Source organism: Ammodytes marinus (assembly GCF_949987685.1).
Source record: "Ammodytes marinus genome assembly, chromosome: 11".
Classification (NCBI taxonomy): Eukaryota; Metazoa; Chordata; class Actinopteri; order Uranoscopiformes; family Ammodytidae; genus Ammodytes; species Ammodytes marinus.
Window position 1 is genome coordinate 24,447,067 of NC_137215.1, and position 23,952 is coordinate 24,471,018.

A 23,952-nucleotide genomic window follows, 5' to 3' on the forward strand; every position below is an offset into this window, starting at 1 on the left:
AAATCCCTATCTCAAAAAATTAGCATATTTCATCCGACCAATAAAAGAAAAGTGTTTTTAATACAAAAAAGTCAACCTTCAAATAATTATGTTCAGTTATGCACTCAATACTTGGTCGGGAATCCTTTCGCAGAAATGACTGCTTCAATGCGGCGTGGCATGGAGGCAATCAGCCTGTGGCACTGCTGAGGTGTTATGGAGGCCCAGGATGCTTCGATAGCGGCCTTAAGCTCATCCACAGTGTTGGGTCTGGTGTCTCTCAACTTCCTCTTCACAATATCCCACAGATTCTCTATGGGGTTCAGGTCAGGAGAGTTGGCAGGCCAATTGAGCACAGTAATACCATGGTCAGTAAACCATTTACCAGTGCTTTTGGCACTGTGAGCAGGTGCCAGGTCTTGTTGAAAAATTAAATCTTCATCTCCATAAAGCTTTTCAGCAGATGGAAGCATGAAGTGCTCCAAAATCTCCTGATAGCTAGCTGCATTGACCATGCCTTTGATAAAACACAGTGGACCAACACCAGCAGCTGACATGGCACCCCAGACCATCACTGACTGTGGGTACTTGACACTGGACTTCAGGCATTTTGGCATTTCCTTCTCCCCAGTCTTCCTCCAGACTCTGGCACCTTGATTTCCGAATGACATGCACAATTTGCTTTCATCCGAAAAAAGTACTTTGGACCACTGAGCAACCGTCCAGTGTTGCTTCTCTGTAGCCCAGGTCAGGCGCTTCTGCCGCTGTTTCTGGTTCAAAAGTGGCTTGACCTGGGGAATGCGGCACCTGTAGCCCATTTCCTGCACACGCCTGTGCACGGTGGCTCTGGATGTTTCTACTCCAGACTCAGTCCACTGCTTCTGCAGGTCCCCCAAGGTCTGGAATCGGCCCTTCTCCACAATCCTCCTCAGGGTCCGGTCACCTCTTCTGGTTGTGCAGCGTTTTCTGCCACACTTTTTCCTTCCCACAGACTTCCCACTGAGGTGCCTTGATACAGCACTCTGGGAACAGCCTATTCGCTCAGAAATTTCTTTCTGTGTCTTACCCTCTTGCTTGAGGGTGTCAATGATGGCCTTCTGGACAGCAGTCAGGTCGGCAGTCTTACCCATGATTGCGGTTTTGATTAATGAACCAGGCTGGGAGTTTTTAAAAGCCTCAGGAATCTTTTGCAGGTGTTTAGAGTTAATTAGTTGATTCAGATGATTAGGTTAAGAGCTCCTTTAGAGTACCTTTTCATGATATGCTAATTTTTTGAGATAGGAATTTGGGGTTTTCATGAGCAGTATGCCAAAATCATCAGTATTAAAACAACAAAAGACCTGAAATATTTCAGTTGGTGTGCAATGAATCTAAAATATATGAAAGTTCAATTATTATCATTACATTATGGAAAATAATCAACTTCATCACAATATGCTAATTATATGAGAAGGACCTGTATATTATATTTGTTTTTATTATAAATATGAGGCCCCAGCCCAGGGCGTGGTCTGTGTTTAGGTATGATGAATCCACAGGTGCACTCTAAATACCGACATATTCACGTGTGCTTTTTGAGCGGTAACAACGTGCTGTATGTTTGGTATGTGACTCTTAGCTCAGAGGAAGATTTGCACATTGTGTCTCGTTGGGTTCCTGGAATTGTACAAATAGCACAGGTGTAACTTAAACACTCAAACTGTCATCGCCTCAGAGTAATTACCCTTTCATCTGTATAAGAATGTAAAACGCCAAAGATCCACGCGTCATAATCGGAGGCCACGCCCATCGTGGGGGAAAACAATGCACAGTGCTCCATTCACTTTATATTGAACGACACAGTATTCTTCAAACAAACTTAATAAAAACTTAATATGACATGCCTTTCACAAATAAACGTTACTTTCTTTAAAGCCACGACTCTTGTCTGTCTCTACGAGCTGTTTTTGTGAAAAATTATTGAGTAATTTTCAATATCGAGACAAAACTCTTAACCCTTGTGCCCTCCTCGCCCATTTTTGTAAATTTTTGCAGACTTTTTTTTTTGATTTGGTGATAATTTTGGCGTTAAAGCTTTTGGCATGATTCTTTGCAGGAACTTTTCTTTTGAGTCAAATTTTCAAAATCCAATGTATTTAACTCATACATGTGTTTCATACTCTGTCAGTAAATTTACTATACACTCACCACCTTTGTGCCAAAAATGTCCACGCTCACGAAAGGTGCTATTAAATCATCATACATCAATATTTCTTTCTGATTTTTTTTGCATAAATCTCTTAAACAACTTCTCACCGACTCAAAACTACCAAACATTCAATAATTTTCAGGATTTTAACCCTTTAAATGCCAGTTTAAGCATTTGCATTATTTCAATATTTCATACCAAAAAACACAAAAAATGTATTATTTTCCATATAATAATAATTGATAGGTTTTATATAGCGCTTTATTGCCTAGGCACTCAAAGACGCTTTACAGGGTTCCTGGTTCAATTCATTCACACACAGTCATACCGGTGGTGGTAAACTACGAGAGTAGCCACAGCTGCCCTGGGGCAGACTGACAGAAGCGTGGCTGCCATTCAGCGCCAACGGCCCCTCCAACCACCACCTCAAACATACAGCAATCATACACATTCACACAAGGCAAGGTGGGTGAAGTGTCTTGCCCAAGGTCACAACAACCATGACACAGGTGGCCGGGCGGGGATCGAACCGCCAACCCTTGGATCGTTGGCCGACCCGCTTAACCACCTGAGCCACAGTCGCCCCAAAATAAATAGTAGGGGGATGAGGCATTAATGGTGTTTAGAGTATCTGATATATCAAAGATTAGCAACCAATTTGATTTGATTGCATTTGTATTTTCTATGTAGTGCCAGATACTCCTTCGAGGCAGAAAGTGCCCCATCCACTTCCATTCAAACCACCTTTTTTAATCTCATTGCATTTCTACTATAAAACCATGCATTTTATAATGTTAGCATTTCATTTAGAAGAGAAGCAGTCATATTTGATATGTTTACTGTATTCCACTAGATTTAACTATTTTCCCATTGTAGGTCGATGCTAGCCTGGCATTCCCAGACCTGCCACTAGGCGCTGGCAAATTAAATTTGCTGCGCGTGTTGGTCTGGACACGCTCCGTTAAAGCTTATCAAGAAAGCCAGAAATCTGGCGGGCGCGCCAGAGCCCCTTATATGGTACTCTGGGGAGGACGTAACCGGATGACGACAGTGACGTGCATGCGACGTCGAAGCCGTGATAGTAAACATCAGAGATGGCTGCGGATATGTTGTGTGAGTTTGAGACTGCTTTGGCCTCGACCCTTAACGATTTGGAAGACGGCACTCAAATCTTTCATTAGCAAGTGGATTCATTAGGAATGTTCTGTTTTGACGACTGACAACGGCAAACGTTTAATTTAACAGTTTAACAGCTGTTCGCTAAACGAAAGGGGCTTACGTCGCCTTGTGCATCGCTCTGATTGGTTGTAGTGCTATCCAACTGCGTGCAGTGGCATTTGAAATGCACGAGTAGGAGCCGCCCCTTGAGTTGGAAATTACTATTGATCGTCGCCAGACCCTCTATCGTTCAAGATATCAGGGTCTGGATTTCCAGGCTAGGTCGATGCATGAAATTCTTGTATTTTTTACCGTTCTTGGAGCCGTGTGACTGCCAGGGGAGCCCAATAGCTTTTCTGTCTGTGTGTGTGTGTGTGTGTGTGTGTGTGTGTGTGTGTGTGTGTGTGTGTGTGTGTGTGTGTGTGTGTGTGTGTGTGTGTGTGTGTGTGTGTGTGTGTGTGTGTGTGTGTGTGTGTGTGTGCATGTGTGAGAGTCAGTGTGAACCTGTAAGCATGCACTGATCATTTCAGGGGTGAAAAGAGCATCTTTTGAATGATGTGTTTCATGCGAGGTGCTTGAGTAAAACTTGGCCTTCTGCCTTTAAGGTACTCAAAAACAAAAAGGAAAACAACAGTTAGTGTGTTTATGCACCTGGCTGCTTTCACAGCCAAAGTTAAACATGCAGCTTGGCTGAGGTGTCATTCCAATAGTGGGCATAGAAGGAGAAAGACCTGGAGAAAGAGAAGGAGCAAAAATGAAGAGGCGTTTTAGTGATAGAGAGGTTTTAGAGATGGTCCTGGAGCAATCTTCAGACAGCGAGCTGCAGGACTCTGAAAAAGACTTCGCAGGGGAATCTGATATTGAATTTTCACTCAATACCTCCACTACTGTGAGTGCCATTTCCTCGGACAGTGAAGACGAGACAGAGGATCCTGTCCATCCTAACGTTGAGTGGACAGCGAAGAACGGGCAAGTCTGGTCTCCATCTCATGCCAATACCTTATGCTACATTCCCGCACCCACCAGCTTGATTCCAGGCCCTACACGTATGCAATATCAAGGATCCACGATATAGCATTGTCATTTGACCTTTTCATCACTCCTGAAATGATCCAGCTGATTGTGGGAATGACCAACTTACAAGGGAGGTGTACAGTGTCAGGATGGAGTGATGCAGATGACCAAGAGATTCGAGCATACATGGGACTTCTCATCCTAGCAGGTGTGTATCGGTCGAGAGGGGAATCCACCCGCAGCCTGAATTGAACATGAGTGGGAGGCGCTGTGTCCACATGTCCCACATGTTTCTGAATGGAGACAGCTTATCCTCCTTGTGTCTAGCAGGATGGGTGAGTCGATTGTCAAAGCGGAGGCTGGCACTTAGCATTTCAAATCGTTTGTGGGACATGGTGGCCCTGAAAACTGGTCTCCCACTCTGGTCATCCCACAGGCTGCGGGTGGATTCCCCTCTCGACCGACACTGTACGTCTCCCTTGTAAGTTGGTCATTTCCACAATCAGCTGGATCATTTCAGGAGTGATGAAAAGGTCAAATGATGATGCTATAAAGTTATTCCTACTAATCCTTCATTATGTTAAACCCAAATGCAATTATTGAGCAGTACTATAGTGTTTAAATATAGAATAGCATTTATACAGTATAAAAAGTATTTAAATCTGAGTCACGTTTAAAGTTTAATTGCTTAATCAGGTCACGTTAGGTACGCACTGAGAGAACTAGTGGTAAAATAAACATATGCATTTTCTGGCAGCACTAAGTCTTGGGGGCTGACAACCTTTTTCGCTTGAGTGCAGTATGCAGCACAGAATTGGTCTACTTGGGGCGGGGGAAAAAACTGGAATGACATGTTGACATGTACCTGCTTTGCACGTTTATCTACATAACTTAAAACAAATATTTACTGCATAACGCATGACCTGTCTTGACTGTCTTAGCACAGGTGCCATGCATGTGCACGGATATATATAACACCTTCGAGAGAAGGTCACTCGTAATAAATAAAATGGATCTGCGTGAGGCAAAAGGGAATTTATGTGAGTATTTAATTGCAAGTTTGGGTGTCTGTATGAACTAAGCAAATCCTGACAGTATAATGCGTGCTAATAGTGCATATTTCCTATTGTTAGTTCCTTGATGTGTTCCCTGTTGTTGATTGAAACCCACTCAACAATTTTCTAGATCTGCTTTTCAGCTTGGGGTGCAGTTTGGATTGCATTACTCTATGTTGAAGTTAGGTGGACATGGCAAATACACATTTTACAAAATGGTGTATTACAGTTTTTTTACGATTGCTAAACCACAGTGGGCACAACTGGAACGACATATTATAATTAAAAAGGTTTTAATAAGATTCAAATGAAATATAGAACCGGTTAGATTAGAACACAGTCTGGGGGTCAGAACACAGGACCCTTTGAGCCAGCTAGTGTCTGGGGGTCAAAGGATAGGAAAATCAGAACCAGTGAGAACAGCCTGGGACTCAGAACACAGGAGAAGACCCAACTGGATTATAACATCAGCCTGTCATACTCTACAACTAGGCCTACTCTACATTCCAGCCCTGAAGGTTACAGGGAAAGATGAGAATGTGCTCTTTCCATGTGGTTGCCCCAGGTCGTCTTCCAGGTGTATTTCCTTGGCATGATGGCTTTTCTACAATGTATATGACATTAAAATAAAACATATGTCATGTAATATTACATTAAAATATGTTTAAGACTAAACTTAACTTGTGCCTCATGGTGGGGGAAAGTGAGACAGTGGCTCACTTTCCCCCACAGCATGTGGCTCACTTTCCCCCACCACCACAATTTGAGAAAAAACTACCTCTCTTAGCATTTCAGGCTAATCTTCAATTATCAGCATCACATGGTTTCATATATTGGTAGTTCATCAACACGTATTATAGAAGTTTTTCTATGTGAATACTTTTGCTTTGGCACAACAGTTGATTACAGTTTTTTTCAATTGCTAAACCACAGTGGGCACAACTGGAGCGACAAGTGCAAAACTCTAACAACAGTATGCAGAGCAGCGGTTAATTTGGGCCAAACTCTAGCTCGTTTTTCATTGATAAAACACAATTTTCAAAACTCTACACACCTATCTCATGGCTTAACCACAACCTGCACAACACTGTGGATTTCCAGCACTTTTTTTCAAACGCTAACACACTACTTCCACAACTGTAAACCACACAATCAAAACAGAATGAATGCCTAGTGCATTTCAAACACTGCAGATTGCGATTTCAACTGAAACACTACTGTAAGATGTATTGTTTTAGACTTGTTAGTGAACATATACAGTATAAAGGGAAAGCTCAAAAATATATTTTTTTTTGGAAATGGACCAATGAAGACAGGTTGTTGGAGGGAGAAGAGTGGCAGTGAGAGTGTGGATGTGTGGAGGAAGACAGAGCTGTAATGTCTGATGAAATACAGTAAGGGCTACACTGATAGACCCTGTTGTGAATCATGGTCTCTCATTGAGAGAGGCAGGGTTGAGAGTGCAACCCAATCTGCAAAAATCTAAAGTTGCATCTGTAATGAATTTTCCAGCAAACAAACAGCTTAGAGTTGCATCCTTACAGTAAATGACAACATTACAGGATAGATTTCTGTATTACAATTATAGAATTTTTACACAGATAAATACTACATTTGGAAATGTTTTCAATAAAATATACACAATTTGTATCTATTGAAGCAAACTTCTGATTTTCATTTCTTTTTGTTTTCCTAAAAAAACTGGTATGTTATAAAATAAACAATTTCATGTGAAAGAATTTCACCCTTTCATCAAATAAAATATTACGTAATTTGTGTCAAATTATTCAAACTGTAAAGATTAAAGGGACTCTTACTTTTGTTGCATTTTTACACTTTTTTTGGATTAGGTTAAAATGGTATTACAGTTTTTCACAATTGCTTAAACACATTTTTTGGAACATCAGACACAATGTGCACAATCTGAAACTAATTTACCAACTGCTTAACCAATTCTGCTGAACTCCAAACACATTTCCTGCCTTAGACTCATATTCTCATTCGAAAACACACATTTTTCACAACAGTACACACAATTCTCTATATCTTGCACACTCTTCCTGAATTCTCTCTCATGGTATTCACACAGAACACACTGCCAATCAAATTTCTAAACTCAAAAGGCTTTTGTGCAGTTAGCTATAGAAGGGTCAGAGATGAGCTCCTGTTTGCTGTGATTTACAGTAGACTGCACATTTTGGTACAAATACAGTTTTTGCCGAATACTGTAAACACTAAAAGTGACTGCTATGACCACAACCTCTAACTTTTGTAACTATGCCCTAAACCAAAGCACCAACCCTACACACACGATATATGCTTTTGCACTGTGTTTGAAATTCTCCAACACACTTCTTGAAAAAAAATTTAACTAATTGAATACCAATCAGTCTAAACCTTAGCACTACAAATAGACCCCGGGTGAGCTCAGCTCCTTTCTGAAACAGTAAGAGTCAGGGGAAGAGGAGGAGAGAGAGTGACAGGAGTACGAGGACAAATAAGGCAACAGACAGAGACACATACAACAGGAACACTATAGTGGACTATGTTATAGATCATGGCCTATCAATGAGGGAGCCTGGACAGAGAGTGCAGCCCAACCTGAGTCGCTCCATAATTAGGAGATTTAGACTGGATATCAGGTGATCATTTCCCTGTTGCTTCTCAAAGGATTGAGTGTGATGTTGATGAGGCGATGTGGCCAGACACAAACAGGAGGCGGTATCCATAAAAGGATTCATAATCCAACCACCCAATTCCTTACAACGCTGTTTTTTTTACCATTGTTCCCTAATTTTACTGTAATTGTTTCTTAGTTCATCCTGACACACTGAATTGCTTGAACTGCAGTCCTACCTATTCATTGTGTTTGTTTGAAATGGCAAAATAAACTATTCTGCAACATGTGTGTTAGCATTTGGCAAAAACCGTAAAGTATTTGTTGTTACTGTAGGTGAAAGTGTATGAACATGCAAAGGCATAATTCTACTGATAAAGCATTCATATAGTGGTTTGCATTTATACTACAGTGTTTTCCATTCTGCACACCAGTGTTCAATGAGTGCTAGAAATGTCTAGTCATATGATGTGTGTGTTTGTCATTTGAAAAGAAAACACCATTTAGTGAAGAGTTAACATTGTTTTGAGGGTAAAGTGTGCTTTTGCAAGAGAAGTGAAGGATTTTGCATTTTGTGTTTGAGTTTTGAGATTTGTGTTTAGGATTTTGAAAAAGTGAGGTAGTCTATCAGGAAATGTGTTTAAGCAATTGTGAAAAACTGTAATAATATAATTACACTCTAAAATATAAGACAGACCCACCAGGAGTAAAAACAAACAATGATTTCAATCTCATAATATTATGAAAAATATATATAAATTTCAACCAATCAAATCGTTCGGACCGATTGGCCGACAGACCTGTCTGTTTGCGGTCTGCTTCTGTATTGCGCATTCTCAACTAGAGGGTTTGTTTTGATTCCACGGCAGACAGTAGCGAGTAGCGACCATTGTAGAAAAGGCTCCAACGTTCATAAGATACAGTGTTGTTATTTCTTACAGTGTGTTAAAATGTGTTTTGTTCAGTGTGGATAGCAGTCAGTTAGGGCCGTGACGTCAGTCGGCCAGAGAGCCTGTTTAGGCTTTCCTTTCTCTTCTCCCTCGGTCAGATGTGTGAGCGTTGCCGCAGTAAGCGATCATTCCACATGGAAACGTGTTTATCTGAGTTTAAATGTGAATCACCCGTGTGTGAGTATGTACATGCAGTCCCGATCGCTGTTATAATATAGTTTGCATGTTATTAACGGCTGCGATTCGCGGGTCGCAACAGCTGTTGTAACGTCTCCTCATGAGCGGAGTTTAAACCTTTGTTCTTTTCCCGCGATCTATATGCGACTGTGCCTGTGAAAGAAGTAAAATAAAGAGCGGATAAAACCCTACTCCTCCTCTCCTAGTCTCATGCTTATAGTCTGACGCCTTTGGCCATAAGTGGTGTTCTGGCCGACAACTCTGAAGTGAAACCAGTGATACAAGCATGGAATGAGGGTGTGGGGGCATTGGAGGGAGGCGGGATGGTATGATAGTGCTGTAATTCTCAATTGCAGGATCGGTAAGAGTCCCTTTAAAAGTTTGTAATTTATGTATTGGGGTTTGATGCTAATGTTTGTACTCTGAGCATATTCTGAGTGACAGTGTGTGTTATCTCAGTGAGGACATAGTGTTTGCTGCACTGAGCCTATTTTGCAGGTGAAGTGAACTGTTCAGCTCCAGTGACTGTTGGTAGTGCAGACTGTAGTTAGAGTTTTGCACATTGAGCTACAGTTGTGCCCACTGTGGGTTAGCAATCGAAAAAAACTGTAAGTTGTGTTAACGAAATCTATTTCTCTATGATTGTATAACATATTAATGCTATCATTCTATTCACCTATTCACCTCACATTGAACTCTGTTGTACAAACACTGTGGTAAACATGTTTTTCTTAAGAAGTAAAACTGCCTCGTCACACATCAAGATGTGAAACACACAGCACATTCTGTTCAAGGACTTATTGCACTATCAGTGCAATTGTATCATCTCCCTTGCAAGACCTGGACACACAAACAAGTGTGTATACGCCTATTTTTTGGACATATAACCTCTGCTATTTCTGTTCAAACGTTGTCTTAACCATGTAAGCTACACTTGTGATACATGTTGTTTGACCCTTGCATTTGCTGTTTGCAAGTAAATCACCTGCTTTCAAGAAGGCCTGACTCAGTTTCAATTATTCAAACACTTGGGTAGTTTGATGAAATAATTCTAGTATCAAGTTGACAGCAAGAAAATGTACTTTTACATGCTAAATACCTATTTTGGTGAAAAAAACATGCTTACCACAGCACCACGAGGTCCTCTCTTTCAGGGCCATGGGGAAATGAGAGGGGCTTGAAAACATATATCTCACATGACCACAAATGTTTTCCGTTGCCTAGATACAGGGGGTGGCTCACATTACCCGATGCCTCAGATTCCCCCGTTCTCCCCTATATATATATATATATATATATATATATATATATATATATACAGTCATATGAAAAAGTTTGGGAACCCCTCTCAGCCGGCATTATAATTGACTCTGCTTTCACAAAAAAAATATAAAAGTGGTATGTCTTTAATTTACTAGGAACAGCTAAGTACTGGGATGTTTTCCAAACAAAGATTTTTTGAAAAGCAGTATTTGGTTGTATGAAATAAAATAAAATGTGAACAACTGGCTGTGCAAAAATATAGGAACCCTTGTGGTTTTGTTGATTTTAATGCCTGTAACAGCATGTAAAATTGAGGACTTTAAACACAAAGTTGGTTGGATTATGTTGTTAAGCCTTGAACCTCATAGAAATGTCTGTTTAATCATGAGAAAATGTATTTTAGGTGCCTAAATGCAAGTTGCACTTCTCTTTGACTCTCTGCTGAAGTGAGACAGAATGGGATCATCAAAACAGCTCCCAAAAGATCTGAAAAACAAAGATTGTTCATTGTCATGGTTTAGGGGAAGGCTACAAGAAGCTTTCCCAAAGGTTTCAATTGTCAATTTCGACTGTAGGGAACGTTGTCAGGAAATGGAAGGACACAGGCATAGTGGCAGTTAAACCCAGGCATGGCAGACCAAGAAAAAAACAGGAGCGGCATAGGTGGAGGATTGTGAGAATGGTTGCACACAACCCACAGATCACCTCCAAAGACCTGCAAGAACATCTGGCTGCAGATTGTGTATCTGTACATCGTTCAACAATTCAGTGCAATTTGCACCAAAACATCTGCTTTTTATAAAGACCAAATAACTTAATTTTTGTCTCATCAGTCCAAAGAATTTTCTTCCAATATGAATCTGGCTTGTCTAAATGAGCTTTCGCATACTCCATGCAACTGTATCTGTGGCGTGGGCGCAGAAAGGGCTTCCTTCTCATCACCCGGCCATACAGATGTTTTGGACAAATTGCACTGAATTGTAGAACCATGTACAGATACACAATCTGCGGCCAGATGTTCTTGCAGGTCTTTGGAGGTGATCTTTGGGTTGTGTGCAACCATTCTCACAATCCGCCGCATATGCCGCTCTTGTACTTTTCTTGGTCTGCTAGACCTGGGTTTAACTGCAACTGTGCCTGTGTCCTTCCATTCCCTGACAACGTTCCTTACAGTAGAAATTGACAATTGAAACCTTTGGGAAAGCTTCTTGTAGCCTTCCCCTAAACCATGACAATGAATAATCTTTGTTTCTAAGATCTTTTGGGAGCTGTTTTGATGATCGCATTCTGTCTCACTTCTAAAGAGAGTCAAAGAGAAGTGGAACTTGCATTTAGGCACCTAAAATACCTTTTATCATGATTAAACAGACCTTTATATGAGGTTCAAGGCTTAACAACATAATCCAACCAATTTTGTGTTTAAAGTCCTCAGTTTTACATGCTGTTACATGCATTAAAATCAGCAAGACCACAGGGGTTCCCATATTTTTGCACAGCCAGTTTTTCACATTTTATTTAATTTCATAAAACTAAATACTGCTTTTCAAAAAATCTTTGTTTGGAAAACATCCCAGTACTTAGCTGTTCCTGGTAAATTAAAGACATACCACTTTTATCTTTTTTGTGTGAAAGCAGAGTCAATTATAATGCCGGCTGAGAGGGGTTCCCAAACTTTTTCATATGACTGTATATATATATATATAAATATATATAAATATATATTCTTTTGGAAATGGACCCAGGAAGACAGGTTGTTGGAGGTAGAAGAGTGGCAGTGAGAGTGTGGATGTGTGGAGGAAGACCTAGAAGACATAGAGCTGTAATGTCTGATGAAATACAGTAAGGGCAACACTGATAGACCCTGTTGTGAATCATGGTCTCTCATTGAGAGACAAAAAATCTAAAGTTGCATCTGTAATACGAATTTTCCAGCAAACAAACAGCTTAGAGTTGCATCCTTACAGTAAATGACAACATTACAGGAATTGATTTCTGTATTACAATTTTAGAATGTTTACACAGATAAATACTACATTTGGAAATGTTTTCAATAAAGTATACAAAATGTGTATCTATTGAAGCAAACTTCTGATTTTCATTTATTTTTGTTTTCCTAAAAAAACTGGTATGTTGTAAAATAAACAATTTCATGTGAAAGAATGTTATCCTTTCATCAAAGAAAATATTACGTAATTTGTGTGAAATAACTCAAATTATTCAAACTGAAAAGATTAAAAGTTTGTAATTTATGTATTGGGGTTTGATGCTAGTGTTTGTACTCTGAGCATATTCTGAGTGACAGTGTGTGTTATCTCAGTGAGGACAATTCATAGTGTTTGCTGCACTAAGCCTGTTTTGCAGGTGAAGTGAACTGTTCAGCTCCAGTGACTGTTGGTAGTGCAGACGGTAGTTAGAGTTTTGCACATTGAGCTACAGTTGTGCCCACTGTGGGTTAGCAATCGAAAAAAACTGTATTCAATCATTTGGCTTTGACCAAAGAAACGCCTGCCAATATTTTTTGTATCGTATATTGTCTTTTAATGTTATGCAAGCAACACAGCTAGTCGCACAACTATAGCCTTTCGCCAGTTTTTTAAGACTCTAAAATGCTTCTTCAATTTGGTCAACTAGGCTTCAGGTAAAGTATCCTGAACCAAATAACCTCAGAATCAATAATAAAGATCAAAGATATTCAGAGAAAAGTTCCCTGTTGGAGGTTGTATGCCTCTGTGTTTTTTTTTTTTTACAGTTGCAGTCAGTGTATTGCTGTTCACACTGTACCTGAGCCATTCTGCTGCTGACAGTGTAAAGCAAAATCTGGCTGATTGTCTGGAGGACCAAGACTATGATACCCTGCTAAAGACTGTCCAGAATGGCCTCCCACATATAGACACATCTCATCATGTTGTTATTGTTGGAGCTGGCATGGCTGGACTTACAGCTGCAAAGTTACTGCAAGATGCAGGACACAAGGTAATTTTTTACTGGTTGGTAATTGTGTAGAATACATATCTCTTTTGTATAGGAATTAATTAATTAATTATATTATAGGTATACTAATTTTAGTTGCAACAATATTACAAGTAGGGGAGAACGGGGTAATCCGAGACACTTTTTACATTTGCTCCCCTCTAAGCAAGCAAAAATTATTTATCACTCAAATTTACACATTTCCCATTAATTCAGGATGTTTCCTAGAAATGGGCATTTGCAGAATTTATTAAAGACAAAGGGCAGTGAAAATATGATTGTTTTAAAAAAAGTTGCCCCAGCTGTGGGGTAAACTGAGACAGACCAGAAAAATCAAGGGGGTAAACTGATCCACTTACTTTTTCCACTCTGAAACTACTATAACAACACACATTTTAAAGAGGACCTATGATGCTTTTTGACTTTTATGACCTATAAACGTTGTTATGATGATTCATAGTCATGCTTAACCATACTAAATTATCAAATAATGACTTACATGCATTTCGACGTATTCCCTGCTGACCGTCTGGGGTGTCTGTGCAGAGCACTAAACACTATTCTAGCCAGTCGAGAAGTCACGTCTTCAAAGTGGTCTACCCTTTCATAATTTGTGACGTCGCATAAAAATTTGTGACGTGACCACGCGGATGTTTCCATGTATGGTAATGCTGTCACTTCCCTGTTTGCGTCTGCCTCGCGCCCTTATAGGTCCATGCTCGCGCTTCCCGCCACTGAAAGTGTTCCGGAAGGAAGGTAACCAATCACAACGGAGTGGGGTTTGCAGGAGGGGGGAGGGTAGCGGAGATGGCCGATGCACAGGCGGAGGGAGCGGAGATTGCCGAAGCACACACACTCAAGTGTTGACAGGATGTGCTGGATCGCCAAAATAAGAGAAAGAGCTTCCCGAAAATCTACATAGTTTTTTGTGATGTGATTCGTGTCAGGTTGCTCTATAGCAGTGTAAAACAAGAAATTAAGACCAGAAAAGTAGTATAATAGGTCCTCTTTAACAGTTAGAATCCTGACAGCTAGCTTGAAAACCAAATATTACAAAACTAATGTCTTACTAGTAACAGATCATGGGGTTTGGTCAATTAAGCAAAAATAAATTCTAAATACTTGAAAGTAACTCTGATCCAATACAACATATAATTCATATTCAATAATTAACATTCAAATGACAGATAGAACCAGTTAGATTAAAACACAGTCTGGGACTCAGAACACAGGACTAGACCCAGCTGTCTTATTCTTTATCTTTTGAGTATTTTTTCTGCATTTGTTTTATTGGGATCATTTATTGAATAAAGACATATTTCTACAGAGTCTATTGATGTTAAAGGTCACTCTCCTGTCCCCCACATACATACGTGCCAAACCATGCCCTTGCTGACTGACACCCCTTCAACCATCAACCCCCACCTCCAGCCCACATTGTCTTTTGTCTTTTCAAACTAGTCTCCTTGCTACCTAAAATATAATGGATTCATTACAGTTTTTTTCGATTGCTAACCCACAGTGGACACAACTGTAGCTCAATGTGCAAAACTCTAACTACAGTCTGCACTACCAACAGTCACTGGAGCTGACCAGTTCACTTCACCTGCAAAATAGGCTCAGTGCAGCAAACACTATGAATTGTCCTCATTGAGATAACACACACTGTCACTCAGAATATGCTCAGTGTACAAACACTAGCATCAAACCCCAATACATAAATTACAAACTTTTAATCTTTACAGTTTGAATAATTTGAGTTATTTCACACAAATTACGTAATATTTTCTTTGATGAAAGGGTGAAATTCTTTCACATGAAATTGTTTATTTTATAACATACCAGTTTTTTTTAGGAAAACAAAAAGAAATGAAAATCAGAAGTTTGCTTCAATAGATACACATTTTGTATATTTTATTAAAAACATTTCCAAGTGTAGTATTTATCTGTGTAAATATTCTATAATTGTAATACAGAAATATATCCTGTAATGTTGTCATTTACTATAAGGATGCAACTCTAAGCTGTCTGTTTGTTACAGATGCAACTTTAGATTTTTGCAGATTGGGTTGCACTCTCAACCCTGCCTCTCTCAATGAGAGACCATGATTCACAACAGGGTCTATCAGTGTAGCCCCTACTGTATTTCATCAGACATTACAGCTCTATGTCTTCCTCCACACATCCACACTCTCACTGCCACTCTTCTCCCTCCAACAACCTGTCTTCATTGGTCCATTTCCAAAAAAAAATATATTTTTGAGCTTTCCCTTTATACTGTATATGTTCACTAACAAGTCTAAAACAATACATCTTACAGTAGTGTTTCAGTTGAAATTGCAACCTGCAGTGTTTGAAATGCACTAGGCATTCATTCTGTTTTGATTGTGTGGTTTACAGTTGTGGCAGTAGTGTGTTAGTGTTTGAAAAAAAGGGCTGGAAATCCACAGTGTTGTGCAGGCTGTGGTTAAGCCATGAGATAGGTGTGTAGAGTTTTGTAAATTGTGTTTAAGCAATGAAAAACGAGCTAGAGTTTGGCCCGAATGAACCGCTGCTCTGCATACTGTTGTTAGAGTTTTGCACATGTCGCTCCAGTTGTGCCCACTGTGGTTTAGCAATCGAAAAAAACTGTAAAAGAGGGCACAGACACTGTCTCACTTTACCCCACAGCATTTGTCTCACTTTACTCCACTGCCACAATTTGAGAAAAAACTACCTCTCTCAGAAATTCAGGCTAATCTTCAGTTATCATCATCCAACCTGGTATCACGCCGAGGCGCGAGATACACACGCATGGACCGGCGTGTCACTCACGCGCCCTGCCTGAGCAGGGCGTGTGAGTTACACGCGCACCTCCCGCGCACCTCCCGCCGTCAAAATGAATGGAGGAATAGTCTAAATGAACGGAGGAATAGCACCAACAGGGGCCGACATGTTGTCCCAGGAATAGCACCACATGTTCCCCCAGCATTTCAATACTATCTAGCTGCAGCCCCCTCGGTGGTTAGGGTTAGGGCAAGGGGACAGGGATAGGGCAAGGGGACAGGGAGAGGTTATAATATAGACAAAAACAACCGCGGCCGCCATTTTGACTATTTTGACTGCGCGCGTAACTCACACGCCCTGCTCAGGCAGGGCGCGTGAGTGACACGCCGGTCCATGCGTGTGTATCTCGCGCCTCGGCGTGAGATCAGGTTGCATCATCACATGGTTTCATATGTTGGTAGTTCATCAACATGTGTGATAGAAGTTTTTCTACCTGAATCAATTTGATTAGGCACAACAATCGATTAATGCTGGGCTTACACTACACGACTTTTTCACGCGATTTGACAGTCACAGACAATCTTCCAATGTCGGACTGAAATCACGGGAGTCGTGCTGGAGTTGTGGCGCGCGCACGTAATCTCAGTCGTTTGGTGTATGGTGAACTTCCGACCCGATTTCAGCCAGTCTTCTTCCCGTCTTGATTATCAAACATGTTTGATATTATCGCTAGTCTTAGGGGGTTGGCTCAAGCGAAATGACGTAAACACTGTCACACTCTTGCATGCACCAAGCACGACACAGGAGGAGCGGCATTAGTCGCGACCTGTGTCCGCCTGGTGAGGCACTTATTTCGGATACTTTTTCATAGAAGCCTCGGTGGAGAACCAGGCTGACAGCCGCGCAACCTGAACACTCTACTGTCAAATACAGGGTTAGGAGCAGTGGCGTCATTAGGCCTATTTTAGGGGGGCTTCAGCCCCCCTAAAATATTCTTAAGCCCCCCTAAATAATTTTAAGTTTATTTATTAAAAAAAAAAAATTTAATAAATAATAAATATTAAATAAATAAACCAGCTATTATTAACTTAAATGTGATCATGAATCTTAGTTTCCCTTCACTTCATAGTGGAAGCGGTAGAGAGTCAGAGTCAGTGCGTCGTTATCCAGTCCATTCCACTTGTTCATATAGAGCACGCCTACACTGAAATCCAGTCCACGTTTTCCCTCCAACCTAGGTTGCACTCGGTACCTGGGTACCTGCAGTGTGTGTACCGGGAGCGGAGCTGTGGATTTTTTTCTTTTGTTGTTGTTTTTTAGTTTGTGTGTTTGATATTAACATCATATTATGCAAATGTAAGTTATCATACAAAATAAGGGATAAAATGTTTTGGTCTAGATATTTAATAGCCTAAAAATGTAATCAGTTCATCTGGGAGGTAATCCGAAATTATCTGATCATGTCACGTTCACATCCATGTACAGTGTGTATTGAGTTTATTTAAAAACAATTGGAAATGGGGCTGCCTCAGTTGCCCATGCACTGTGTATAGTATATAGCCTTCAGCCTCGTCTGTGGAAAAAAAGATAGCTGGAAAAGAGTTCTTATGCTTCGTTCCTCTCACTGCATTTAAATGCATTCATTATATTACAGAGAAATATGTTCCGTAAAAGAAAAAGAGCTCCAAGCCCATCCCAGAGGACCCTGCATAATATTTAATTTTATATTAATATTTTATGGAAAATCCATGTGTCCTTCTTCAATAGCTTCTAATTCATCTGACCCAGTGTCTCCAAATGATTTGTTCACACAAAATTCCTCAGATTTAGCCTCTTAATTTTCCTCTCAAAGTGCACCAGATTCATGCATTTCACTCTAAAAAAGTTTAAAAAATCTCCCGGGAGGGCAAACCCCCGGACCCTCCTAGGAGGGTAAGGATCTCAGCTGGCTATTATTTTCGCACAGCTGCACAGTGGAGGCACTAGCAGAAAACACTGGGTGTGTGAATGATATTTAACAAAGATATATAGTTTCAGCAGCGCTACAATTGGAGAGGGGCCCCCTAATCATATTTCGCTTAGGGCCCCCTGAAGGCTTGGGCCGGCTCTGGTGAAATTAAACGTTCGCTCACATTCTGTGCATCTCCTTGGGGCTAAGCCCCCCTGTCCTTAAAACCTAGTGACGCCCCTGGTTAGGAGTTAAAGTTATTGGGGTATGAGATCAGCAAATAAAGCTGGACAAATAACTAAAGTAAGTCCCTCGCTCGGAATATTGAATTAACTTGTTTTTAATTAAATAATCACAATCGCGTTTGTGGTTATGATATTAATCTCAAAAGGAATCTAGTTGTAGTCTTGCAATATGAGACCCCTGTCTTTTCAAAATCACACTCTGACTGAAAACTAATGACTAGTTGTCTTCGGGTGTGAGTTGATTGTCTTTAGATGTAAGAGGGTTTCAGTCTTCAGTCTTTTCAAAGTCTTTTAAAAGTCCTCTATTGTAAGCCCAGCATTTGTTGACAGCAAGAAAATGTACTTATTTTTTTTTAAAGATATTTTTTGGGCATTGTTATGCTTTATTGATAGTGCAGAGAGACAGAGGTGAAATGGGGCAGAGAGGGGAGTGACATGCAGAGAACGACCGCGGGTGGGAATCGAACCCGGGTCTGCTGCTGGGCCCGGCCCGGGAGGGGGACGCCTACCAACTGAGCTAAAGGCGCCCCCCAGAAAATGTACTTTTACATGCAAAAAATATTTTTTTGTGAAAAAAACATGCTTACAACATCACCATGAGGTCTTCTCTTTCATGGCCAAGGGGAAATGAGAGGGACTTGAAAACATATATCTCACACAGGGCCGACGGACTGCGGGGAAAAGTGATACAGTCGTGGGGGGGCCCAAGGCAGAAAAAATAAATAAAAATAAAATAAATTTAACAAGCTAAATGTGGGGCCCCGATCTTCGAAGGCCCTGAACAATGCCATTCCAAAAAAAGAAATAATTGACTGGCTCATGATAGGTCCCTGACCCTTGCGAGGAGATCAGGGGCCTGCACATGACTAAGGCATGTGTGCGGGAGAGTAAGCAGGAGCAAGCCAACATTGAATTGAACTGGTGGCGAAAATAAACGCAGCAATGTTTCTAAGGGGATATTTAGCTGTACAGAAATAAGTGCTGGTAAAGCTAGAACAGTTTAAGACTCCACATCACTGTGGCAACACAACCTATCTATCCACTCAGACAGCGCAAAGAAAAGTCTGATGAATACATGAGAGTGATGGCCCCTGCAAGTTTCAGTAAGTTTAAAGAAGTGCCACACTGTTACTGTCATTTACAATGCATTTAGACATTTTAAGGGGAAAACACATTGTATTTATTATTTCAACTATTGAGTTATTTGTAGAACAGCATGCTAGTGTAGGCCAACAAGATTTCTTTTCTGAATTTTCAATGCTGTTTTATTTTTATGTTTTAAATTGGGAAAGACATGTTCCAAAACGACCTGTATTTAAAAAGAAATCAAGCAAGTAGGCTAATAATAACCAATAATGAATTATAGGCTATCGCATCACAGTAGGCCTATTGTCCACAATAATCAAAGCCCCCCATCCATAAAGGAACTTTAAAAAGTTGAATTTGCACTTGATGTGCCTACACAAGTGTATGGTCTATTATTTGTATTTAGTGTGTCTGCATAGTATTGCACCAAAACGGTAGAAGTTTTCTTTAATTGTGTTTTGTACTGTCTGTAAAATTTTACCTGCACATAGCAAACAAAATTGCACAACTGTAAGGTCTGTTGTAAAACACCCCCAAATTTTTTGCCACGCCTCCTGTGACCCTGGCCAGTGACCACTTTGACTAAGACATTTTCTGGGGTTAACACTGGTAAAAGTAATGATTTGGTCATTCATCAGATTAAATATTGTGGAGTTGTCTGGCTCAGAGAGCCATGTGTATTGTAAGACCGCTTTTCAGGGGGCCCATCAGGACTTTTTGTATAGGGGCCCAGAATTTGGTGCTACGCCCCTGATCTCACATGACCAAAAATGTGTTCCGTGTCCTAGATACAGGGGGTGTCTCACATTACCCAATGTCTCACATTCCCCCGTCCTCCCCTATACAGTAGTAAGTAGATAAATGGGTATACGAGTAGTACGAGCCGCAGCAAGAAAAGCAAGAGCGGTCTACTAATTAACAATTGTAGTAAATCAAAGTATATGTACATGATTTCTATCTTTTAACATATTTACCTTTTATGCCAAGGTGACCATATTAGAGTCCAGTGGTCGTGTTGGAGGACGAGTGGAGACCTACAGGAATAATAAAGAGGGCTGGTATGCTGAACTGGGAGCCATGAGGATCCCAGATTTTCATCGGTGAGTATATATATTATTCAATATTGTTTACATGTAAGCGTGGATATTTAAATCACTAAAATCTAAAAACTGATTTAGGGATGTGACATGTGCCATCATTCAGTGTCTTGCATGCACATTACTGTCTATGGGATCTTTTTCTTGGCTCACACACACAGTAAAGAGTCACTGCAGGCACAAGCTAACTATTCCACAATCACCTCACCACCAGAATCGTGCTCTGGTTTGCTGAACAACTGAAAGTCAAATTGAGCAACTTCATCATGGATGACCCTCAAACCTTCTACCTGGTTAATGGTTTGAAAAAGAAGACGTTCATGGTACAAGAGAACCCTGATGTCCTGGAATATAATGTGTCAAGAAGTGAGAAAGGGAAGTCAGCTGACAAACTGATAGAACATGCTTTGAAGGAGGTACGTAGCACAGGTTGTTAAGTTGTGTTTAAAGATGTGTTTAAAAAGTTGGTGATTAGAAGATTAGACGCTAAACAAAGCCAGACAGTTGAGAGAATTGTCCAGACTGCATATTAGTAACTTTTAGTAAATTAACAAGTGTACACATAGCAGCATGTAAGATTAAAGCTCCCATATTATACACTTTTCGGTACTATTATACACCATATTATATGGTCTTAGTGGTCCCTAATACGTTTTTCTTTAATTGTTTGCTGAAAAAAACTTTCAGATCATTTATTGTACTATGCTGATGTTCAGCTAATCTCACAATGGCCCATTTTTTTTAAAAGAGCTGCAGCTCCCCTCGTAAATATACAATCTTTGAGCTCCCCCTGTCCGGAAGCGAAGCGAAGCCAGTTACGCCTCGCCCTCTGTCTGTCAGGGCCGTGGACCAATAAGAAATAGGGGTGTGGGCTGCACAGTGGAAGCTTCTGGCTTTCCAGTTTTTGAGGTCAGAAACGAGGAGAATTCTGACTGGAATATATTGGGGGGAGGGGTGGGGGTTTCAGAAAGGGGGAGAGTGAGAAAAGGAGAGATTGTTATTTTTTCAAATATTTTGGCAGTCTCTAGGCACACCGTGGACCCATGGATATGTTAGAACACATTTAAAAAGTGCATTTAGCATAATATGTGACCTTTAATCATCTTTATCAGGCAATCGCTAAAGTAATTATGATTCACCCACTAGTGATAGTGATCGGGACCAAAATGTTGTATTGAACACAGCAACCAGCTTTGCTGTAGGGCAGCTCCAACTGACTTAATTACTTTGTTTGTGAGCCCCACCCTCCAACAGCCCTCCAAATTGGTCTTTTGTGTTCATGGTTCATGATAGAAAGGTATCAAAGCTCAGTTTGTGAATATCCATAACAGCATTGGCTCAGTAGATGATTCAATTGAAGACCTTGCAAGTGACTGGTTCTTTTTGTTTTTTGTAGGTGAGACAGTACGTTTTGGCTAATGGCTGCAAGGCTGCGCTGATACAATATGACCGTTACTCTGTCAAGGTAAAACCCTGTGATTTCATGGGATGTAATAAAATGACAGTATTTTGTTGAGTAAATGTATTAAGTGGATCTGTACTGATGTTCAAGTTCATTGCAAATAGCATGAATTGGGTTTGCCGTATCTGGGGGGATGTAGCTTAGTGGGTAGGGTGGTCAGTGGTTCGATCCCCCGTCTCCCCACCACATGTCCAAGTGTCCCTGGGCAAGTCACTGAACCCTAAACTGCTCCCGATAGTTAGTTTGCACCCTGCGTGGTGGCTGCTGCTATCGGTGTATGAATGTGTGCTCCCGTTCTAAGTCGCTTTGGATCAAAGCGTCTGCTAAATTACATGTAATTTAATGTAATATCTAAATCAATCCAATTATTATTTAAGTGTGAAAGTGGAAAAGATTTGTTAGCGAATTTGTGTCAATTAATCTTTTTTCTGTGGCTCAATGACAGAAATATCTTATTTTTAACAGGAGTATCTGAAAGAAAGAGGAAATCTGAGTTCAGAGGCATTGAGGATGATTGGAGACCTGCTGAATGAACAAAGCCTGATGTACAAAGCGCTGTCTGAGATGGTCTATGATCAAAAGGACATTAATGACAACGTTAGGTGAGACCCTACATCCCACACTTTCATCTCTAAAGAGTTAAAAAAAAACATTTTGTATGCAAAGTTAAACCAGAAAAATTTATTGAAATGAAACAGATGTCATGAAATGTCTGGGAAACTGAAGTTGTTCAGTTCTTTGTAGATTACTCAATAACATACATTTTTGTATTCATGGTTCTGTTTTCAAGCTGTTCCCTAATTTCTATAGGATGCCTTGGTCATTTTAATCATAAAGGCAGTTGCACACCGGGCGCCACGCGAATAAACGGCACGAAAAAGCGAATAATTTGGAATGTGAATTTTGACGTCTCACTATCAGAAGCGATGTCTATCAGAAAAATCGAACTCAGTTCGAAAAAATAAAAGCCGCAAATACGCAAAGCGAAATTACGGTGCTTATGTCGAAGCTTGTATTGACTCTGTATACGTTCGCAATTATTAATAACGTGCAAATTAATCGCACAAATAAAACACGCCCGGTGTGCAAAGGCCAAAAGTGTCAGAACTGGCAACAGACTTTTAAACACATTGCAAATTCACAGTGTAATGGGGATATTTCTTTTTCTTTTTAAGTTACTATGAAGTGACTGGTGGGTCAGACCTTCTCCCGGAAGCTTTTCAGAATGTCCTCCATGTCCCTATTCGGCTCAACTCCAAGGTCAAACGCATCAGCCAGTCAGATAAGGGTGTAGTTGTATCGTATCAGAGAAGCCCTCAGTCTTCTTTGATCGACCTTCCCGCTGACGTCGTCCTGGTAACAACCACAGCCAGAGCAGCTCTTTACATGGATTTTGATCCACCATTCTCCCACAAAAAGATGTACGCCATGAGGGGGGCCCATTACGATAGTGCCACTAAAATCATCCTCACCTTTAGAGAGAAATTCTGGGAGCGGGACGGCATCCGAGGAGGGAAGAGCATCACAGACGGACCCTCTCGATACATCTACTACCCCAGCCACAGTTTCCCAGCGAATAAGACCATTGGCGTCCTCCTGGCGTCTTACACCTGGTCTGATGACTCCCTCCTCTTCTTAGGTGCAAGTGATGAAGACCTGAAAGAGCTGGCTCTGAGAGATTTGGCAAAGATCCACGGTGAGCATGTCAAGTCACTTTGCACAGGGGTTGTAGTGAAGAGGTGGAGCGAGGATCCTCACAGCTTTGGCGCCTTTGCTCACTTCACCCCTTATCAACATTTAGAGTATTCTAGGGAGCTCTTCAGAAGTGAAGGCAGGGTGCATTTTGCTGGTGAACACACAGCCTTTCCTCACGCTTGGATCGAGACAGCTATGAAATCTGCAATCAGGGCTTCTACTAACATCAACAAGGTGGTGCATGAAGAGTCAGCTAGATCGCAACAAAGAGACGAGCTCTAG

The 23,952-nt window shown here is 40.7% G+C and overlaps 1 protein-coding gene across 1 annotated transcript; it reads left to right on the forward strand.

Moving 5' to 3' along the window:
- Positions 1–4,079: 4,079 nt before the first annotated feature.
- Positions 4,080–23,952, forward strand: LOC307257902 (L-amino-acid oxidase-like; the record flags this gene model as incomplete). Its single annotated transcript, XM_080037264.1, has 7 exons — positions 4,080–4,371; positions 13,151–13,374; positions 20,404–20,516; positions 20,728–20,929; positions 21,910–21,978; positions 22,441–22,577; positions 23,151–23,952. 7 exons carry the CDS (start codon positions 4,080–4,082, stop codon positions 23,950–23,952), a joined length of 1,839 nt encoding a protein of 612 aa, XP_079893390.1.